The sequence below is a fragment of the Nycticebus coucang genome, chromosome 10 (genome assembly GCF_027406575.1).
Source record: "Nycticebus coucang isolate mNycCou1 chromosome 10, mNycCou1.pri, whole genome shotgun sequence".
Taxonomy (NCBI): Eukaryota; Metazoa; Chordata; class Mammalia; order Primates; family Lorisidae; genus Nycticebus; species Nycticebus coucang.
In genome coordinates this window covers 88,305,579-88,322,227 of record NC_069789.1, presented here as the reverse complement: position 1 = coordinate 88,322,227, position 16,649 = coordinate 88,305,579, and the positions used below count along the sequence as shown (strand labels likewise).

The following is a 16,649-nucleotide window of genomic DNA, read 5'->3' as shown; positions in this document are numbered from 1 at the left end:
CAAACCCAGCCCTGGCCAAACTGCAACAACAACAACAAAAAGAATACAAAAATAAATAAACTTAATTAAAAAAAAAACTTTAAAACACTTCACTTGTCCCTCAAGTAGCCCTTCAGGTCCTTGGCATCTTCAAACCTTGCTATTCCCACATGTTAACAATCCCCAAACAAAGCTCTTTTCCAACTACCAAGACCTATGTTCCTCCAAGCCTTGGCTGGTTCAGAGTTGACATCAAGATGAAGACTCAAAATCCCCAAGAACAATGCTCAGCTCTGCTGTCTGTTTGCCAGGTACAGCACTGCCAACTGATATCACGCCAAGAGTCATTTCCATGCCTACTTCCCATTGGTTTCTTGCCAACCTGCTTTCATTCTGATTGGCTACATACCTTATTCTCACCTCCAATCAAGAAGAAGCCAAGTGATCTAGTCCCAAGGAAGCTTGCATTTTTAAATGTTCAAACTGTGTATATATCCACAACTGTTTTAACTGATTTTTTTTTTTTTTTGGCCTGACATAATAGCTGAAATGGTCAAAGATGTTAGCCATGTAGACAGAATCTCCTTCTACACGTTTTGTCTTGTATCACGCTGTTTTTCTTATGCCGATACTATCTGGTTCAGCTCTAATCCTCTTCAACACTGCCCTGTCTCCTCTCTGACTCTTCCCCAGTTGTGCTTTTCTCTTTTCTTTTTCTATCTCTCCTTCCTTTTCAATATTTCTCTCACCTGTTTTCCTCCCTAACTCTTATTAGCCATTGGCTTTTTGTTCTTAATTTCAAGAAAGAGTGTCACCCATTCTTCATGAGAAGACAAATACATCCCAAATCCTGCGATGCCCAACTTAATATTTTTGCTTCACACCTAAACACTAAAATACAGTATACATATTTAAACAAACGAACAATAAGCACAAATTGGTAGGTTACTTTCAAGGATGCAATATTTTGTAACACATTCATCAGGCTTGCTGCGTGCCGTCTTCCCCAGGCACCAAGGAACACCTTGCAGCAGTAAGATTACTAAATCTATGTCAATCTTCTTCCTCACTGTGTTCCAAGGAAGCTTTGACAAATGAAAGTTTCAATTCTTACTTGAAACTGAATAGTGTCAGCAGCTCTATGTCTGCCCCCAACTGTAACAACTACTGTTGGCACCCACACACCACCCCCTAAAATATTCCTTACAACTTTTTCTTTTTGTACAGACTGTGGTCCTTTTAAGCCACTGGGCCCAATCCTACCATAAATGCCAGGCACTATGTAAAAAAAGAAAGTTGTCTTACTTGCAGGCTCTTCTGAGAGACACACTCCTTAACCTCTTCCCATCCTGCCTTTACTCAATTACCAGGTTCACTATCTTTTCTCCTATTTTCATCTTCACCTTATCTACACTGGTGGTCACCTTTATTTCTCTTAACATTAAGAGCTACTGCCTCAGATCACTTTGAGTAACACATTCTCACTTGCTCCTGTCCCACTGCTATCCCTCTCAGGCTCACATGGTTCCCCTAAGCCCTACAGGTAAGACTCCTGTGGCTTGAATTTATGCTTCAAAATTCAGATTTTCTATGGTTTTCCAAAACATCCTCATACCTCAGGAAAACTTGGACAAAATTCACAAAGTCACCTCTAGCTTACCTATAGTTCTGAGAGCTAGAGCTAGTACATAACTAAAATGCAGAGATCATCAAATCTCTCCACATTAAAACCTTTCCCATAGTTCTTTTTAGAAAAATGACAATAAATTTAAAGATTTTACCTCTTTGTATTAACCTGGATAGAGTTGGAGAACATTCTCTTTAGTAGAGTATTACAAGAATGGAAAAGCAAGTATCCAATGTACTCAATACTGTTATGAAGCCAGTAGATGAACCAATACACACCCACACAAGAGAAAAATTCAATTTAATTCAAGCTGGGGGAGGAGGGAAGGGAGTAGGGAGCAGGGACAAGAGGGGGATGGGTGTTCTCCCACGTAACAGGCACAATGTAAGGGAATATGGCACACCTCCTGGATGCAGGACACAACTACCACAGGGACCCCAACTAACAAACACAAATATTGTAACCCAATCATTCATGCCCTCATATTAATCTGAGATTTAAAAAAAATAAGTAAACTGGCTGAACTCAGTGGTTCATGCCTGTAATCCTAGCACTCTGGGAAGCCAAGGCAGGTGGATCTCTTGAGCTCACAGCTTCAAGACCAGCCTGAGCAAGAGGGAGACCCTGTCTCTATTTTAAAAAATGAAAAACTCAGCGGCGCCTGTGGCTCAAAGGAGTAGAACGCCGGCCCCATATGAAGGAGATGGCGGGTTCAAACCCAGCCCCAGCCAAAAACTGCAAAAAAAAAAGAAAAATGAGGCAAGAGGAAGGATTGCTTGAGCCCAAGAGTTTGAGGATGCTGTGAGCTGTGATGCCAAAGCACTCTGCCAAGGGCGACAAAGTGGCAAGACTCAGCCTCAAAAGAAAAAAAAAAGGAATAAAGTAAGAAATTTGTATTTCACCATTTTTGGTAAAGCCAGCTGAAGTACACTTTGGAAGATTTGGGGAGTTGAGGGTTGAGAAAGCTTCCTGGTGTGTTTTCCTCCAACCCCATCTTCTGGTTGTAGATGATACCACTTGACTGAGATAGACAGTCCTTCCAGAGTTATGACTGGTTCAAGACTGAGCATCAGACAAGAAAAATTGAGTGGCTCCTTACTGGGAGACAGCTGTTCTCTTTTTTTTTTTTTTTTTTTTTCTTTATTAAAGCATAACTGTGGGGCAGTGCCTGTGGCTCAGTGGGTAGGGTGCCAGCCCCATATACGGAGGGTGACGAGTTCGAACCAGACCCCCTTCCAGCTAAAACAGCTACTCAGGAGGCTGAGGCAAGAGAATCACTTGAACCCAAAAGATGGAGGTTGCTGTGAGCTGTGATATGACAGCGCTCTACTGAGGGCGACAAAGTGAGACTCTGTCTCAAATAAATAAATAAAGCATAACTGTGTACATTAATGTATTCATGGGGTACAGTGTACTGATCTGATATACCATGTGAAATGCTTACATTGAACCGATTGGTACATTCATCACCTCACTTGCTTATTTGTTATTTTAACTTTTCCCAGAAGCCAGTCCTTAGTTTGAGAACTTTTTGCCATCTTGAGAGAATAGGAATGAGAAGCAGTTTTATTTTCAAAGCCAGTAAGTACTGGCTCTTTTATTCTTCTTTCAAATTTTATTTTATTTTTATTTATTTATTTATTTATTTATTTTTGTAGAGACAAGAGTCTCACTTTATGGCCCTTGGTAGAGTGCCATAGCATCACACAGCTCACAGCAACCTCCAACTCCTGGGCTTAAGCGATTCTCTTGCCTCAGCCTCCCGAGTAGCTGAGACTACAGGCGCCCACCACAACGCCCAGCTATTTTTTGGTTGCAGTTCAGCCGGGGCCGGGTTTGAACCCGCCACTCTCGGTATATGGGGCCGGCGCCTCACCGACTGAGCCACAGGCGCCGCCCTCAAATTTTATTTGAAAACTGAAATGTTTCTTTTCAGCTTATTTCTCTCCTCTGAAGTTTTAGAAGAAGCCAGGTGGCACTTGGACACTCTGTCTGGAAACATCTTTAGCAGTTTCACTGAGTTCATTACTCAGACAACAGTGTGGCCAAACTTAACACCATCTTGTAACAAAGGCCCTTTTCCTCCAGCCTCTAATAATATTTTCCTCTTTTTTCTATAAACTCCCACTGATAGTCAGTCAGAGTCCCTCCAGGTTTCTGCTAATACTCTACTTGAGGGCCTGTAGGCATTCACTCACACTCTCCTCTAGGCCTCTCTGGCCCCTGCCTACCATTCAATTCCAAAGACAATGCCAAATATTTTAATTTTTGTTATGATAATTTCTCACTTCCAGGTTCCAAAATGTGTATGTTATATACAAACAAACACAAAACTGAGTAGCTTAAAACAACAACAATCATTTATTTAGCTCACAAATCTGCAAGTTTGGCAGGGCTCTGCAGAGAAGGCTTGTTTATCTCCACTCCATACAGCATCAGGTGGGGTGACTCGAATGGAGGATCCACTTCCAAGACGGCTCACTCCTCTGGTTGGCCAGCTAGGGATGACTGCTGGCTAGAGCTCAGCTGGACTGAGGGCTGGGGCCTCACTTCCTTTCCATGTGGCTCTCCTCATATGCTGGTTTTCAAGAAGCAAACATTTCAAAAGAAAGCATCTTTCCTGGTTAGGCAGAGGCCATGTCACCCTGAGGATCTAGCTACAGAAATCACATGCAGTCATTTCCACTGTAGTGACGAGCCTGCCCAGATTCAAGAGGAGAGAGTAGAGACTCACCTCTCTATGTGAGAAATACCATGACCACATTGTAAGAAGAGAATGTAGGATGAGAGATATGGCCACCTTGAAAAATACAATCTACCACATGTAAGACACAACACTGGGTGAGCATCAGTTCTTTACACTTTGGGGCATCAAGTCAACCTAAATAGTTGACCTGAGCTTAGAAGCTCTCAAGCTGGACCATAGGCCATTCTGATTCATGACAAAAGTTCCATCATACATGGAAAAATAAATATAACAGATCTATAATAAAGGTTAATTTATTCAACTTAAAGGGTAAAGCCTTACAGTGAGATCATATCATCCCTTCTTTTCTGGTGTTAAAAGGTCTTCTAATAAATGATAGTGACAGTAGGTGGTAGCTATTTTCTTAATAATGTCATATCAATCTCCTCTATTTTTTTACCATTTTCTGGTCAACAAAATACAAAAATCTAAATAACCACTGTGTAAAAGTTATTATACCATGGACTTTAACCTTTGATTGACTACTATTGACTCCCAAATAATGTGCAGACCTTCTTGATTTATCAGTATGCACTTTGACTGGTAAATAGTAATTACTCTGTGGATTTCAGAAAAAGCTACACAGCTACCTGTGTAACAGCTCACATTCAAAGCTTAAGGGCATTTTAACTCTCCTATTACTATACAGAGGGTGCCAAAAAAATGTATATACATTTTAAGAAAGGAAAAAACTGTATTAAAATTGTAATACTCAATATACACCAATAATGTTTGTTATCTTATATCTTGTATCTCTTTATAATTGCAGAAGTCAAATGTGACTTGAGTATTACAATATTAATACAGTTTTTCCTTTCTTAAAATGTATATACATTTTTGTTACCCTCTGTGTATATAATTCAATCCAAAATAGGTAACAATGTACTATATCTCTCAAAACAGATTAAAGTTGTAGATCTATAGATAGAAATAAATGTTCAGATCCTCATATCAAAGTTATCTTTGAAGTGAGGTCCAGGAATCCATTGATAATTATTAAAAAGTAACATGAAATTAGGTCAGAGGAGAAACTAGACATAAAGTCATAATGTTTGATGTGTATCTGGCTTGTCCGCTGGGGGAATAGAAGTTGAAATGGGGTAAGATGTGGAGATAAGGTTTGGGAGTCATTTTTATAAAGGTGAACAAGTTCTATTAATGAATGAAGAGGAACTGAGTTCTATGTATAATATAGCACTAAATGAGAATTCATTCAACTATTGTTTACTAAATTACCAATGTATGAACTCTTTAGTTATGAACACAAAGAAGACAAAGTCCCTACCCTCAAAAAGCTCACAATTCACATGGAGAGACAGACAGGTGAGGCAAGAGAATCACTTAAGCCTAGGAGCTAGAGGTTGCTGTGAGCTGTGATGCCACAGCACTCTACTGAGGGTGACATAGTGAGACTCGGTCTCAAAAAAAAAAAAAACAAAGAAAGAAAGAAAAAGAAAAAAGGTTTAATAAAATATAGGCCTGCAGCTAATTAAGCTAATCATGCTCCTTTCCTCATGGGGGCCTGGTGCACAATGGCTGCAAACAGCAGCCTCCTTGGCAGTATATGCAGCCTGTTGCTTGCATAAGTTGCTCTAAGGGAGCTTGGAGACATTCTTTTCTGATACATGTTCATGTATTAGACCTTGTGCTGTCCCCAGTCTAGGCTCCAGACAGGCATGCGTGGTGCCTTTGGAAAGCCCCAAGGCACTGTGGCCAGAGTTCACATTGACCAAGTCATCACATTCATCCTCACCAAACTGCAGAACAAGGAGCATATGATTGAGGCCCTTCGCAGGGCCAAGTTCAAGTTCCCTGGCCGCTGGAAGATTCACATCTCCAAGAAATGGGGTTTTACCAAGTTTAACTCAGATGAATTTGAAGACATGGTGGCTGAGAAGCAGCTCATCCCAGATGGCTGTGGGGTCAAATACATCCCAAAGCATGGCCCCCTGGACAAGTGGCAGGCCCTGCACTCATGAGGACTTACACTGCGCTGCCTATCAATTGTGCCTACCAATAATAAATCCTACTTCCTATCCAAAAAAAAAGGAAAGTATAGGAATTGTGATTGGCATGAAGAGCCAATACAAGTTGAAAAGTTTGATACATCAAGACATGTATCAAAATCTACAAATGTTCGAAGATAAGGATTGAAAGATGAATAAAGAGGAAAAGAGAGGTTTATTCTATACTAGAGGATCTCCAGAAATGGCACAGTCTTATTTAAGAATCTTTGAAATGAGATCGAGGAATCCCTCTCTACTCAGAACACACATCTGGAAAGTAACATTGTACTCAAGATAACTCAGATGCAGGGTTAGGGTAGACAAGAGAAATGGCACCTGGCTTTTTCCTTTAAGGACACCAGACTTCCCATAATATACTATATGTTAAGAGAATGGAACAAACACAGATCTTCCTTGTACATAAAGACCCACTGGATATACCAGAGAGGAGGTGAGAGTTACTGTATGTACTATTCTTCTGCTTAAACTGAAATTGAATTGTTCATACATTAAAAAAGTATCTAAACTAGGGCGGCGCCTGTGGCTCAAGGAGTAGGGCGCCGGTCCCATATGCCAGAGGTGGCAGGTTCAAACCTAGCCCTGGCCTAAATCCAAAAAAAAAAAAAAAAGAAAAAAGTATCTAAACTTAAAAATGTGCAAGACATCTAATGCAGGGTCATCTCAAAACCATGGTTGAGAAAAAAGTCAACTGACAAGTTATTACTAATTACTCATTTGTCTTCCTTCCCCCCATAAAGAAAAACTAGCTTTTCAGACTGGTCAGAACAGGACAAAGGAGAGAAATTCATAAGAACAAACAATAAATGCTTTTTTTAAAACAGTTTAATTTCTGCAAAACTTTTCTATAAAGTCACAAAGTAATAGAAGGCTCAGAAGTTTGATTAATAAATTAGAAAAAAAAAAAAAAAAGACTCTCCAAACCACCAACATGAAACCAATAATGGCATTTAAAACCTAGGAAATAGGCCAAGTGGGTGACTCACTCCTGTAATCCTAACACTCTCAGAAGCCAAGGCAGAAGAGTGGCTTGAGCTCAGGAGTTTGAGACCAGTCTGAAAAAGAACAAGATCCCGTCTCTACTAAACATAGAAAAAATTAGCCTGGCATTGTGGCGGGCCCCTGTAGGAAGTCCCAGCCAGTCAGGAGGCTGAGGCAAAAGGACGACTTGAACCCAGGAGTCTGAGGTTGCTGTGAGCTAGGTTGACACCATGGCACTCCAGCCCCAACAACAGAGTGAGACTCTGTCACAAACAAACAAACAAAAATCCAGAAAATATAAAACGGAATGGGAGAAAAATTCTATGGAATCCAGTTACAATATCTATACCAGTGATTTTCAACCAGTATGCTGTGGCACACTGGTGTGCTGCTGAGAGGATCTTAGGTGTGCCATGAAAATTTTTAAAGATCATTAATTATTTTCAAAAGAAGTTCAAAGCGTGTTAAGTATATTCTCTTCTTTACTTTTTTCTTGATCAACATAATTTAAGTGTGCCATCGAAGTCTAACTATAGGTACAAGCGTGCTGTGAGATAAAAAAGGTTGAAAAACACTGATCTGTATTGTCAAACCTACTGAATAAGAGAACTCTTCTAAATATGAGTATAAAATGATACAGATTTGTGTTTATTAATTTAAAGATAGAAAGAGGTTAAAGATTAACAGGTGGTTTGCTCAAAGACTACACGTAAATCCCACCTTATAGGTGAATTTTAATTTGCATATAAAGAGTGACAGTTGTAAGCAGAGGCCCCCGATCCAAACAATTCTTAATATTTCCTTGCTCCAGAATGTCACTGTGTAAGATTTCCTTTTACAGAAGGAGAACAAACTTGTCCTCTGGAAACAGCCAAATATATCTTCTTTTATGGATGTTTCAATTACAAAGAAAAATACTAGATTTTCTAGGTAGTTTTTAAAACCTCCATAGAGTCTCTGTGAGTGATTTATAGCCACCGTGCTTTCCTGAGGGAATGCATGCAACTCACATGGGGCCGGGCATAAACATGCTGAACAGGCCAAACAAAACAAGGGTGGTCTACTATTGTACCTAAACACTTTTATAAAATCTCACATCTACTTTCTTAACTTTAATGGGCATCGTAGGTTTGTCTCTTCAGATACTAGAAGCAACTGTGGCCTTTTCTAAAATATTACGTTCCATAGAAGGTTTAATCTTGACTTGTCTTCTGACCATAGCTTAGGTTTACGATTTGCCACTTTTCACTTGACCTGAAAGGAAGCAGATTTTAAAATTACATCTAATTAGCTTATGATATTAAACAAAGCCAGTTCATAAAACAACAGTCATGGAATAAATCAGTATGTGCCCGCTTAAACCAGCTATTAATTAAACCCTATGTTGCTCATATACCAATGCAAATACTCTCCCCTCCTTTATTTTTAACATTTAAAGCCATAAGGTCACATTTCCCATTTTGTTAATTTATTGTTACCGGTTCTGCCACTGACTAAAAAGGAACTTTGAATATACTGCTGAAACTCTTGTTTTTGCTATCTTCATCATAAAATGAGGGGTCATTTCAGAGGTTCCATCAAGAGCTAATATTAATATTCTATGATATGAAGGTGCTTAGAGGGGATGTGACATAGAGGACTTGGGGAAAGGCGATTCTTCTTCAGAGGTGAGAAGGGAGGGAGAGTTGTCGGGCTAGGCTAATGGTAGTGGTGACGTAAGTAGGACTCAAACCTGGTTAACCAATAACTCAGATCTTAATCATCTCACTCCTGCCCTACTGTTCTCACTTTCTCTAGTCTCTTCTTCCAGTCAGTTTTACAAAGAAAGCCTGATTATTCTCCCCTACTTAATTCCTTTTCTCTCCTACCCTAAAGCCTTTTATTTTTCTTTTCTTTTCTTTTTTTTCCAGTTTTATTTTTATTTTTTTTTTTGTATTTATTTTTATTTTTATTTTTTTTTCACTTTACCGCCCTTGGTAGAGTGCCATGATGTCACAGGACTCACAGCAACCTCTAGCTCTTGGGCTTAGGCGATTCTCTTGCCTCAGCCTCCCGAGCACCTGGGACTACAGGCGCCCGCCACAGTGCCCAGCTATTTTTTGGTTGCAGTTTGGCCGGGGCTGGGTTTGAACCCGCCACCCTCAGTATATGGGGCTGGCACCCTTCTCACTGAGCCACAGGCGCTGCCCTTCTTTTCTTTTTTTATTAAATCATAGCTGTGTACATTAATGCAATCATAGGGCACCATACACTGGTTTTATATACAATTCGAAATATTTTCATCAAACTGGTTAACATAGCCTTCCTGGCATTTTCTTAGCTATAGTGTTAAGACATTTATATTCTACATTTACTAAGTTTCACATGTACCCTTGTAAGATGCACCATAGGTGTGGTCCCACCAATTACACTCCCTCCACCCATCCCTCCCCTCCATTTCCCCATATTCTTGGGCTATAATTGGGTTATAGCTTTCATATAAAAGCTATAAATTAGTTTCATAGTAGGGCTGAGTACAGTGGATACTTTTTCTTCCATTCTTTGCTAAAAAGAATATGTTCCAGCTGAATCCATGTAAACATGAAAGAGGTAGTCTCCATCTTTCTTTAAGTCTGCATAATATTCCATGGTGTACATATACCACAATTTATTAATCCATTCGTGGGTCGATGGGCACTTGGGCCTAAAGCCTTTTTATGGCACCTCACTCCCCAGAAAATAATGGCTCAAATCCCTAAGTAGTTTTTATAAAATTATCACACCATAACTTTCAACCTTATTTTCTATTATCTTCTACTATTTCTTTTTCTTTCTTTCTTTTTTTTTTTAGAGAGATGGAGTCTCACTTTGTCACCCTCAGTAGAGTGCTGTGGTGTCACAGCTCACAGCAGCCTCCAGCTCTTGGGCTTAGGCGATTCTCTTGCCTCAGCATTCCAAGTAGCTGGGACTACAGACACCCACCACAATGCCTGGCTATTTTTTTTGTTGCGGTTTGGCAGGGGCTGGGTTCAAACCTGCCACCCTCAGTATATGGGGCCAGCACCCTACCCACTGAGCCACAGGTGCCGCCCCTTCTACTGTTTCTTAACACAGACTCAACTATAATGAGCTGGATGGATGCTGACCACTTCCTTACTTCCATACTTAAAGCTTTCATCATCACATTGTACTTCCATTCTGAAATTTTCTTCATATTCTATCCTGGTTAACCATCCTTTCACATGGTTACCCATGCTTTCTTTTTATACTTAGACTTCCAGGAACATACACATTATGTGGGTTATCTTTTCAGGTATGTATGTCTTATTCACAAACTAGATTGTAGGCTCCATTAAAATCAGGGACATGACATTTGCACTAGATTGTTTATCACAGCTCAATTTATAATAACCAAGATGTGGAAACAGCCCAAATGCCTATCAACCCATGAATGGATTAATAAATTGTGGTATATATATACCATGGAATACTATTCAGCCATAAAAAAGATGGAGACTTTAAATCTTTTATACCTGGATGGAGTTGAAACACATTCTTAGCGAAGTATCACAAGAATGGAAAAGCAAGTATCCAATGTACTCAATACTAATAGGAAGTCAGCTGACAAACTAATACACACCCACACAAGAGAAAAACTCAATTCAATTCAAGTTGGGGGGAGAAGGGAACAGGGAGAAGGCAGGGGGACTGGTATGCTCCCACCTAATGGGCACAGTGTAAAGGTACATGGCACACCTCCTGGGGGTGGGAGACAACTACAACAGGGATCTTACCTAACAACAGAATATATAACCTAATCATTTGTACCCACATATTAATCTAAAATTTAAAAAATAAAAAAAAATTTTAATTAAAAAAATAAAAACAAGGACAGACTAAAGTCTCTGTCTTCCTTTAGGGTACCTAGGAGAGTGCTATGGGTATGCTGAGTAGGTATTAATTATAGATGGTAAGGGATAGTCACATTACCTAGGCTAGAATACTTTTTAAAATCTACAACCCCTTTTGATAAACATAAAAATCTTCAGTACTAGGCTAGCCATGGTGGCTCATACCTATAATCCAAGGCAGGTGGATCCTGTGAGTTCAGGAGTTTGAGACCAGACTGAGCTGCAAGACTCTATTTCTACTAAAAATAGAAAAAAAAAAACCTTGCTGGGCACATTGTGGCAGGTGCCTGTAGTCCCAGCTACTCAGGAGGCTGAAACAAGAGGATCTCTTGAACCCAAGAGTCTGAGGTTGCTGTGAGCTAAGATGATGCCATGGCACTCTACCCAGAGTGACAGAGCAAGACTCTGTCTCAAAGAAAAAAAACTTATGCACTAGATATCTACATGCGAAAGAATTAACTTGGACTCCATACACAAAAAATAACTCAAAATAGATCACAGAACTAAATGTTAGTGCTCAAACTACAAAACTCTTGGAAGAAAACATAATTAAATCTTGATTATCTCAGATTAAGCAATGCTTTCTTAGATATGACATAGAAAGCACAGCAACAAAGTAAAATTAGGTAAATTCGATTTCATCAAAATTAAATTATTTTATATTTCAAAAGACATAAGAAAATGAAAAGATAATCCACAGAATGGGAGGAAATATCAGACTCATATTTCTGATAAGGGACGTATATCCAGAATACATAAAGAACTCACACAATTAAAAATAAAAAGACAATCCAATTGAGAAATAGACGAAGAATTCAGACATTTCTCCAGAGAAAATACGCTAATGAGAAAAACACATGAAAAGATGATTAAAATTATTAGTAATTAGGAAAATGAAACTCAGAACTACATTAAGATACCACTTCACACTCATTAAAATGACTAAAATTTTTTTTAAAGTGATAAATATTGACAAAGATACGGAGAAACTGGAATCCTCATATACATAGTACTCCTGGTAGGAAGTTCCTCAAAAATGGCAGTTTCTCAAAAGATTAAACAGAGTTATCATACAACTCTGCAATATACCAAAGCAAAATAAAAATATGGCAGACATAAATCTGTACACAGCAGTGCATTGCAGCATTACTTATTACAGCCAAAAGAGTGGAATCCCAAATGTCCATCACCTGATGAATGGATGAAATTTGTATCTATACAACGGAATAGTATTTAGCCATAAAACAGAATGAAGTGGGAGGCATGTTACAACATGAATAAATGCTGTGGCACAGGAGGGAGTCTCAACACCACAGATGGAGAATTCCCCATGCAGAGACTTTCCTGCCTGACTAGGGTCAGGAGATTAAGGGAAAAATAGCATGAGAAATTCACATGCACAGCTTCTGGAAAAAATAGGCTGAGACCCTGAAGTCCTGTAAAGAGGCAGACAGCTGCCACCCTGATTAGAAATCTTAGGAGGTTTTTATTAAGATTTTTAGGGCACGTGTTTACAGAATGATGAAGTAAAGAGTTAACAGTCTCATGACTCAATCATTCCAGTGGTTTTTTGATTAAGAAAAAGGTCATCAGCATGGAGGCATTAAATCATAGAGCAATTATCAAAGGCAGAACTAAGTAGGTAACAAACAACATTGCCTTAGGGAATGGGAGGGCAATGTGTTACTGTTAATAGCCTTCAGGCTAGATTATCTCCTCACAGGTTCTCAACCTGTGGGTTGTGACCCACAGGAACTGAATTAAAGGGTTGTGGCATTAGGAAGGTTGAGAACCACTGCTCTGGAGGGTATTTTTAATCACCTTCTAACTCTGCTGATATCTTGTCTCCACTAAATTGCTGAATTTTACTCAGACGTCCCCAAACTAGTTTTCTGTCTACGCAGGCGAACATTCCCAGACTCACTTGCCACCATGGGCAGGTATTCTCTGGAATGTCCACCTGCATTATATTTCTACTCACAAATAAACTTTGAAAACATGCTAAGTGAAAGAAGCCAACCACAACACATACTAAATGATTTTATTTATGAAATGTTCAGAACAGGCCAGGCACTGGTGGCTCATGCCTATAAACCAAATACACTGGGAGGCTGAGGTGTGTGGATAGCTTGAGCTCAGGAGTTCGAGACCAGCCTGAGCAAAAGTGAGACCCTGTCTGTACTGAAAATAGAAAAAAAAAAAAAAAATGAGGCAAGAGGATCACTTGACCCCAAAAGTTGTAGGTTGCCATGAGCTATGACACCACAGCACTCTACCCAGGGCAGCAGCTTGAAACTCTGTCTCAAAAAAAAAGAAAAGAAAAAGAAACAAAAGAAATGTTCAGAATAGGCACATCCATAGAGACAAAAAGTAGGTTAGTAGTTGTCAGGGCTTGGGAGAAGGAGGAATGGGAAGTGATTGCTAATAGATTATAGAGTTTTTATATTAGGTGGTAAAATGTTCTAAAAGTAGGTGATGGCGATAATTACACATCTTTGTGAATACACTGAAAATTACTGATTTATATATACCCTTTAAAATGGTGCATTTTATGGTGTGAGAATTATTTCTCAATGAAGCTGTTATTTCACAAAGATTCTGATATATGCACCTTCTCCATTCTCAGGATGCTGTTTCCACAGTAGATTTTTTTCCCCAAATATACAACTACACTACTGAAGATTAGCTTTTCAAATTCTGACACCCTATTTCCCAGGATGACATGTCTTCCTAGATAGCAATCCTTGGTCAAAATCAAAGGCAAAGGCATAGTAATTAATTACATAAAATTTAATGACTGATGGTGGTAATAGTAAGATCAGTATTGGGCATTTCCTATAGAAAGAATTCAGTCATTATTAGTTAATACTAATAATGAAATGAGGGAACTATATCATGGATTAATGCTTGAAATAAGGTTAATGACTACTTAGTGAGGATTGTCAAAATCAGAATATCACAGAAAAAAATAACATTGAACCTAATTTTCACCTTTTCTGAATTCAAACTACCTTTTACCCAAAACTTACGTGGCATAGTCATTTTTGTGAGAATAGGGGTCACAATATCTTCCAGTTGTTGTTTCTGCTCAAAAATCTCATTAATGGAAGCTTCCAAATGGGATTCCAACCAGTCATTTCTTACACGACATGCATTGAGAACAGTGTTCTAGGGACAGAAATAGAGAATTTACTTTCCACTTTGTTTTAAAACAAAACTACCCACACTGTCCAACAGAACTTTCCATGATGATGCAAATGTTCTAAATCTGCATTGTCCAAAATAGTAAGTATTGGGCCCTAGAAATGTAGATAGTGTCTCTAAGGACCTGAATTTTAAATGTGATTTAATTTTTTAATTTCAGATTGAAAGCACAGAGAGTGAGAATAAGATGGAGTCTGTCAGGCGAGGGCAGATATGACAGGGCTGGTCCGGTCTGTTTAGGTCCTGCCTGATCTTTAGCCTGTCTCCCAGTCTTACTGTTTTGTAAATTTAGCTCCCACCCTTAAGATGCCTATCTTGAGTAGTTTAGGTGAATTAATTTAGGAGATTAATTTTTGAATTAATACGTTGTTTGGGGTCATGAGTTATACTGATTATTGTTTACTATGGATTGTGGGTTCTGCCAATTATTGTTTAAGATAAGGATTAACACGGTCTTCACTTTGAACTTAAACGTATAAAACTGTAATTTTGGAAATGGAAGAACTGAACACTCTTGGAGAGACTACTCTCACTGTTCTCCAGAATCCCGGCCTTTTGACAAATAAAATTTGGTGGACCTATCCCCATCTCTGCTTATTGGCTGACAGCGACAGGCAGCCAGACCCTCTTTGTCCAGTAACAAAATTAATAGGAGAATACAAATCACTAGGTTATAATGTTTGCGTTTGTTTGGTAAGGTCCCTGTTGTAGTTGTGTCCCTCACTAGGTGTGCCTTATACCCTTATATTGTGCCCATTAGGTGAGAGCACACCAGTTTTATTTAATTTTAAATAATTCAAATGTAAATACCCACATGTGGCTAGTGGCTGCTATTTTGGACAATGCAACTCTAACATCGGAGGAATAAATACTCCTGACACCACCAGGAGTCATAAAGCCTTGTGCCATGACTGTAATTTTTTTTTTTTAGGTTGCATTGTTTGCATTTGTAAAGTCAAGTCCAAGTTGTAGTTGAGTCCTTCACCCAGGTGTGCTATATACCCCTACATTGTACCCTTTAGGTGGTAACTTAGCAAACCTCCTCCCTCCTCCCTGCCCAATTCTTTATTTTCATTGAGGCATATGACAAAACAAAGTGCATGCAAAGGCTGGAAAAGAATAAGTTTGTGCAGCTCCAAAGATAGTGCTGGTAGCTGATTCCCTCTCAAATGGTTCACAGGAGGAAGTTTAAGAAATGCAAGAAAAGCCCCACTTTGCTGAAAATTTCTGTTTGCATTGTAACACCACCTCATTGCACATGTGCGATAAACTTCTGGTGTCTGATTTAAGATGGTTATTGTACTATGATTTATAATAACAAAGAGAAATAAACAAATTTGTAGTTTGCAAAAAAAAAATTTGTAGTTTGCCTGATCCATACTATTAAATATTAATTAGTGGCACATTCAGAATGTAGAAGGAAGTAGGCCGGAAAGGTGTTCATGATATGTTATCAAGAAGGGGGAAAGTAAATTAAAGAATAATATGGAAAGAATGATCCAATCTTTATAAATCTCTCATAAAATTCCAAATATATGTGTGTATACATATGCCCCTATAAGTGAAGGAAAAAAATGTGGTTCAATTATCACAAAATTTTTGTCACAACCACAGGGTAATAAGATGAGAGGTGGAAAAGGGAAAACTATTAAGTAGCTTTAGACATTTCAAATTTTTCCTAATTACTACTACAGGTACAAAGTATTTTCTAGTTCAAATTACCCAATTTTTAAAAACTGAAATTAAAAGATTTTTCTAGCAACTAGTTCAACAAAGCACTATTTCTTTGTGCCAGGAAAATTTTGTTTTCAGAATAATTCCAATAGATAATCTAATAGAATTCTGCCTCTATTTTGTTTCACAAGAGATTTTGCACAGTGTTTTGTATGACTTAAGTGCGACGTGTAACTTATCAAGTTCGCACACCTGGTGGTCTTACAATTTTAGCAATACCCAGTTCTTTCTCATTTAAATTATAAGCTACAGGAAATTTACAGAGCATCCTGCAGATAAATGCATGAAGTAATCTAAAAGCAAAACACATTTCTAATACACTGAGCATTTTTTATGTAAGTTCAAAGCAATAAACTTGTCCACAAGCAGTACTTAGGTATAGGGCTTGGGTATGTGGCAAGCTGGCTTTACAATTAGCTATCTTTACATCTGTGTATCTTTCTTTCCATTGTGGAAAATTTGAT

At 38.6% G+C, this 16,649-nt stretch overlaps 1 protein-coding gene and 1 non-coding gene across 2 annotated transcripts in view; one reads left to right on the top strand and one right to left on the bottom strand.

The window, feature by feature from the left end:
- Positions 1–3,957: 3,957 nt before the first annotated feature.
- The window catches only part of ANKRD45 (ankyrin repeat domain 45), a 45,140-nt gene continuing 32,448 nt past the window's right edge, over positions 3,958–16,649 (bottom strand). The window contains exons 5-6 of the mRNA XM_053606320.1: positions 14,277–14,415; positions 3,958–8,611 (exon numbers count right to left, since the gene is read on the bottom strand). Coding sequence (XP_053462295.1) covers positions 8,586–8,611; positions 14,277–14,415 — 165 coding nt within the window. The 3' untranslated portion in view covers positions 3,958–8,585. The remainder of the gene's footprint in view (positions 8,612–14,276; positions 14,416–16,649) is intronic.
- On the top strand, positions 5,832–5,966 carry LOC128597952 (small nucleolar RNA SNORA70). Its single transcript, XR_008383487.1, has one exon. It is a non-coding gene; the product is annotated as a small nucleolar RNA SNORA70 (small nucleolar RNA).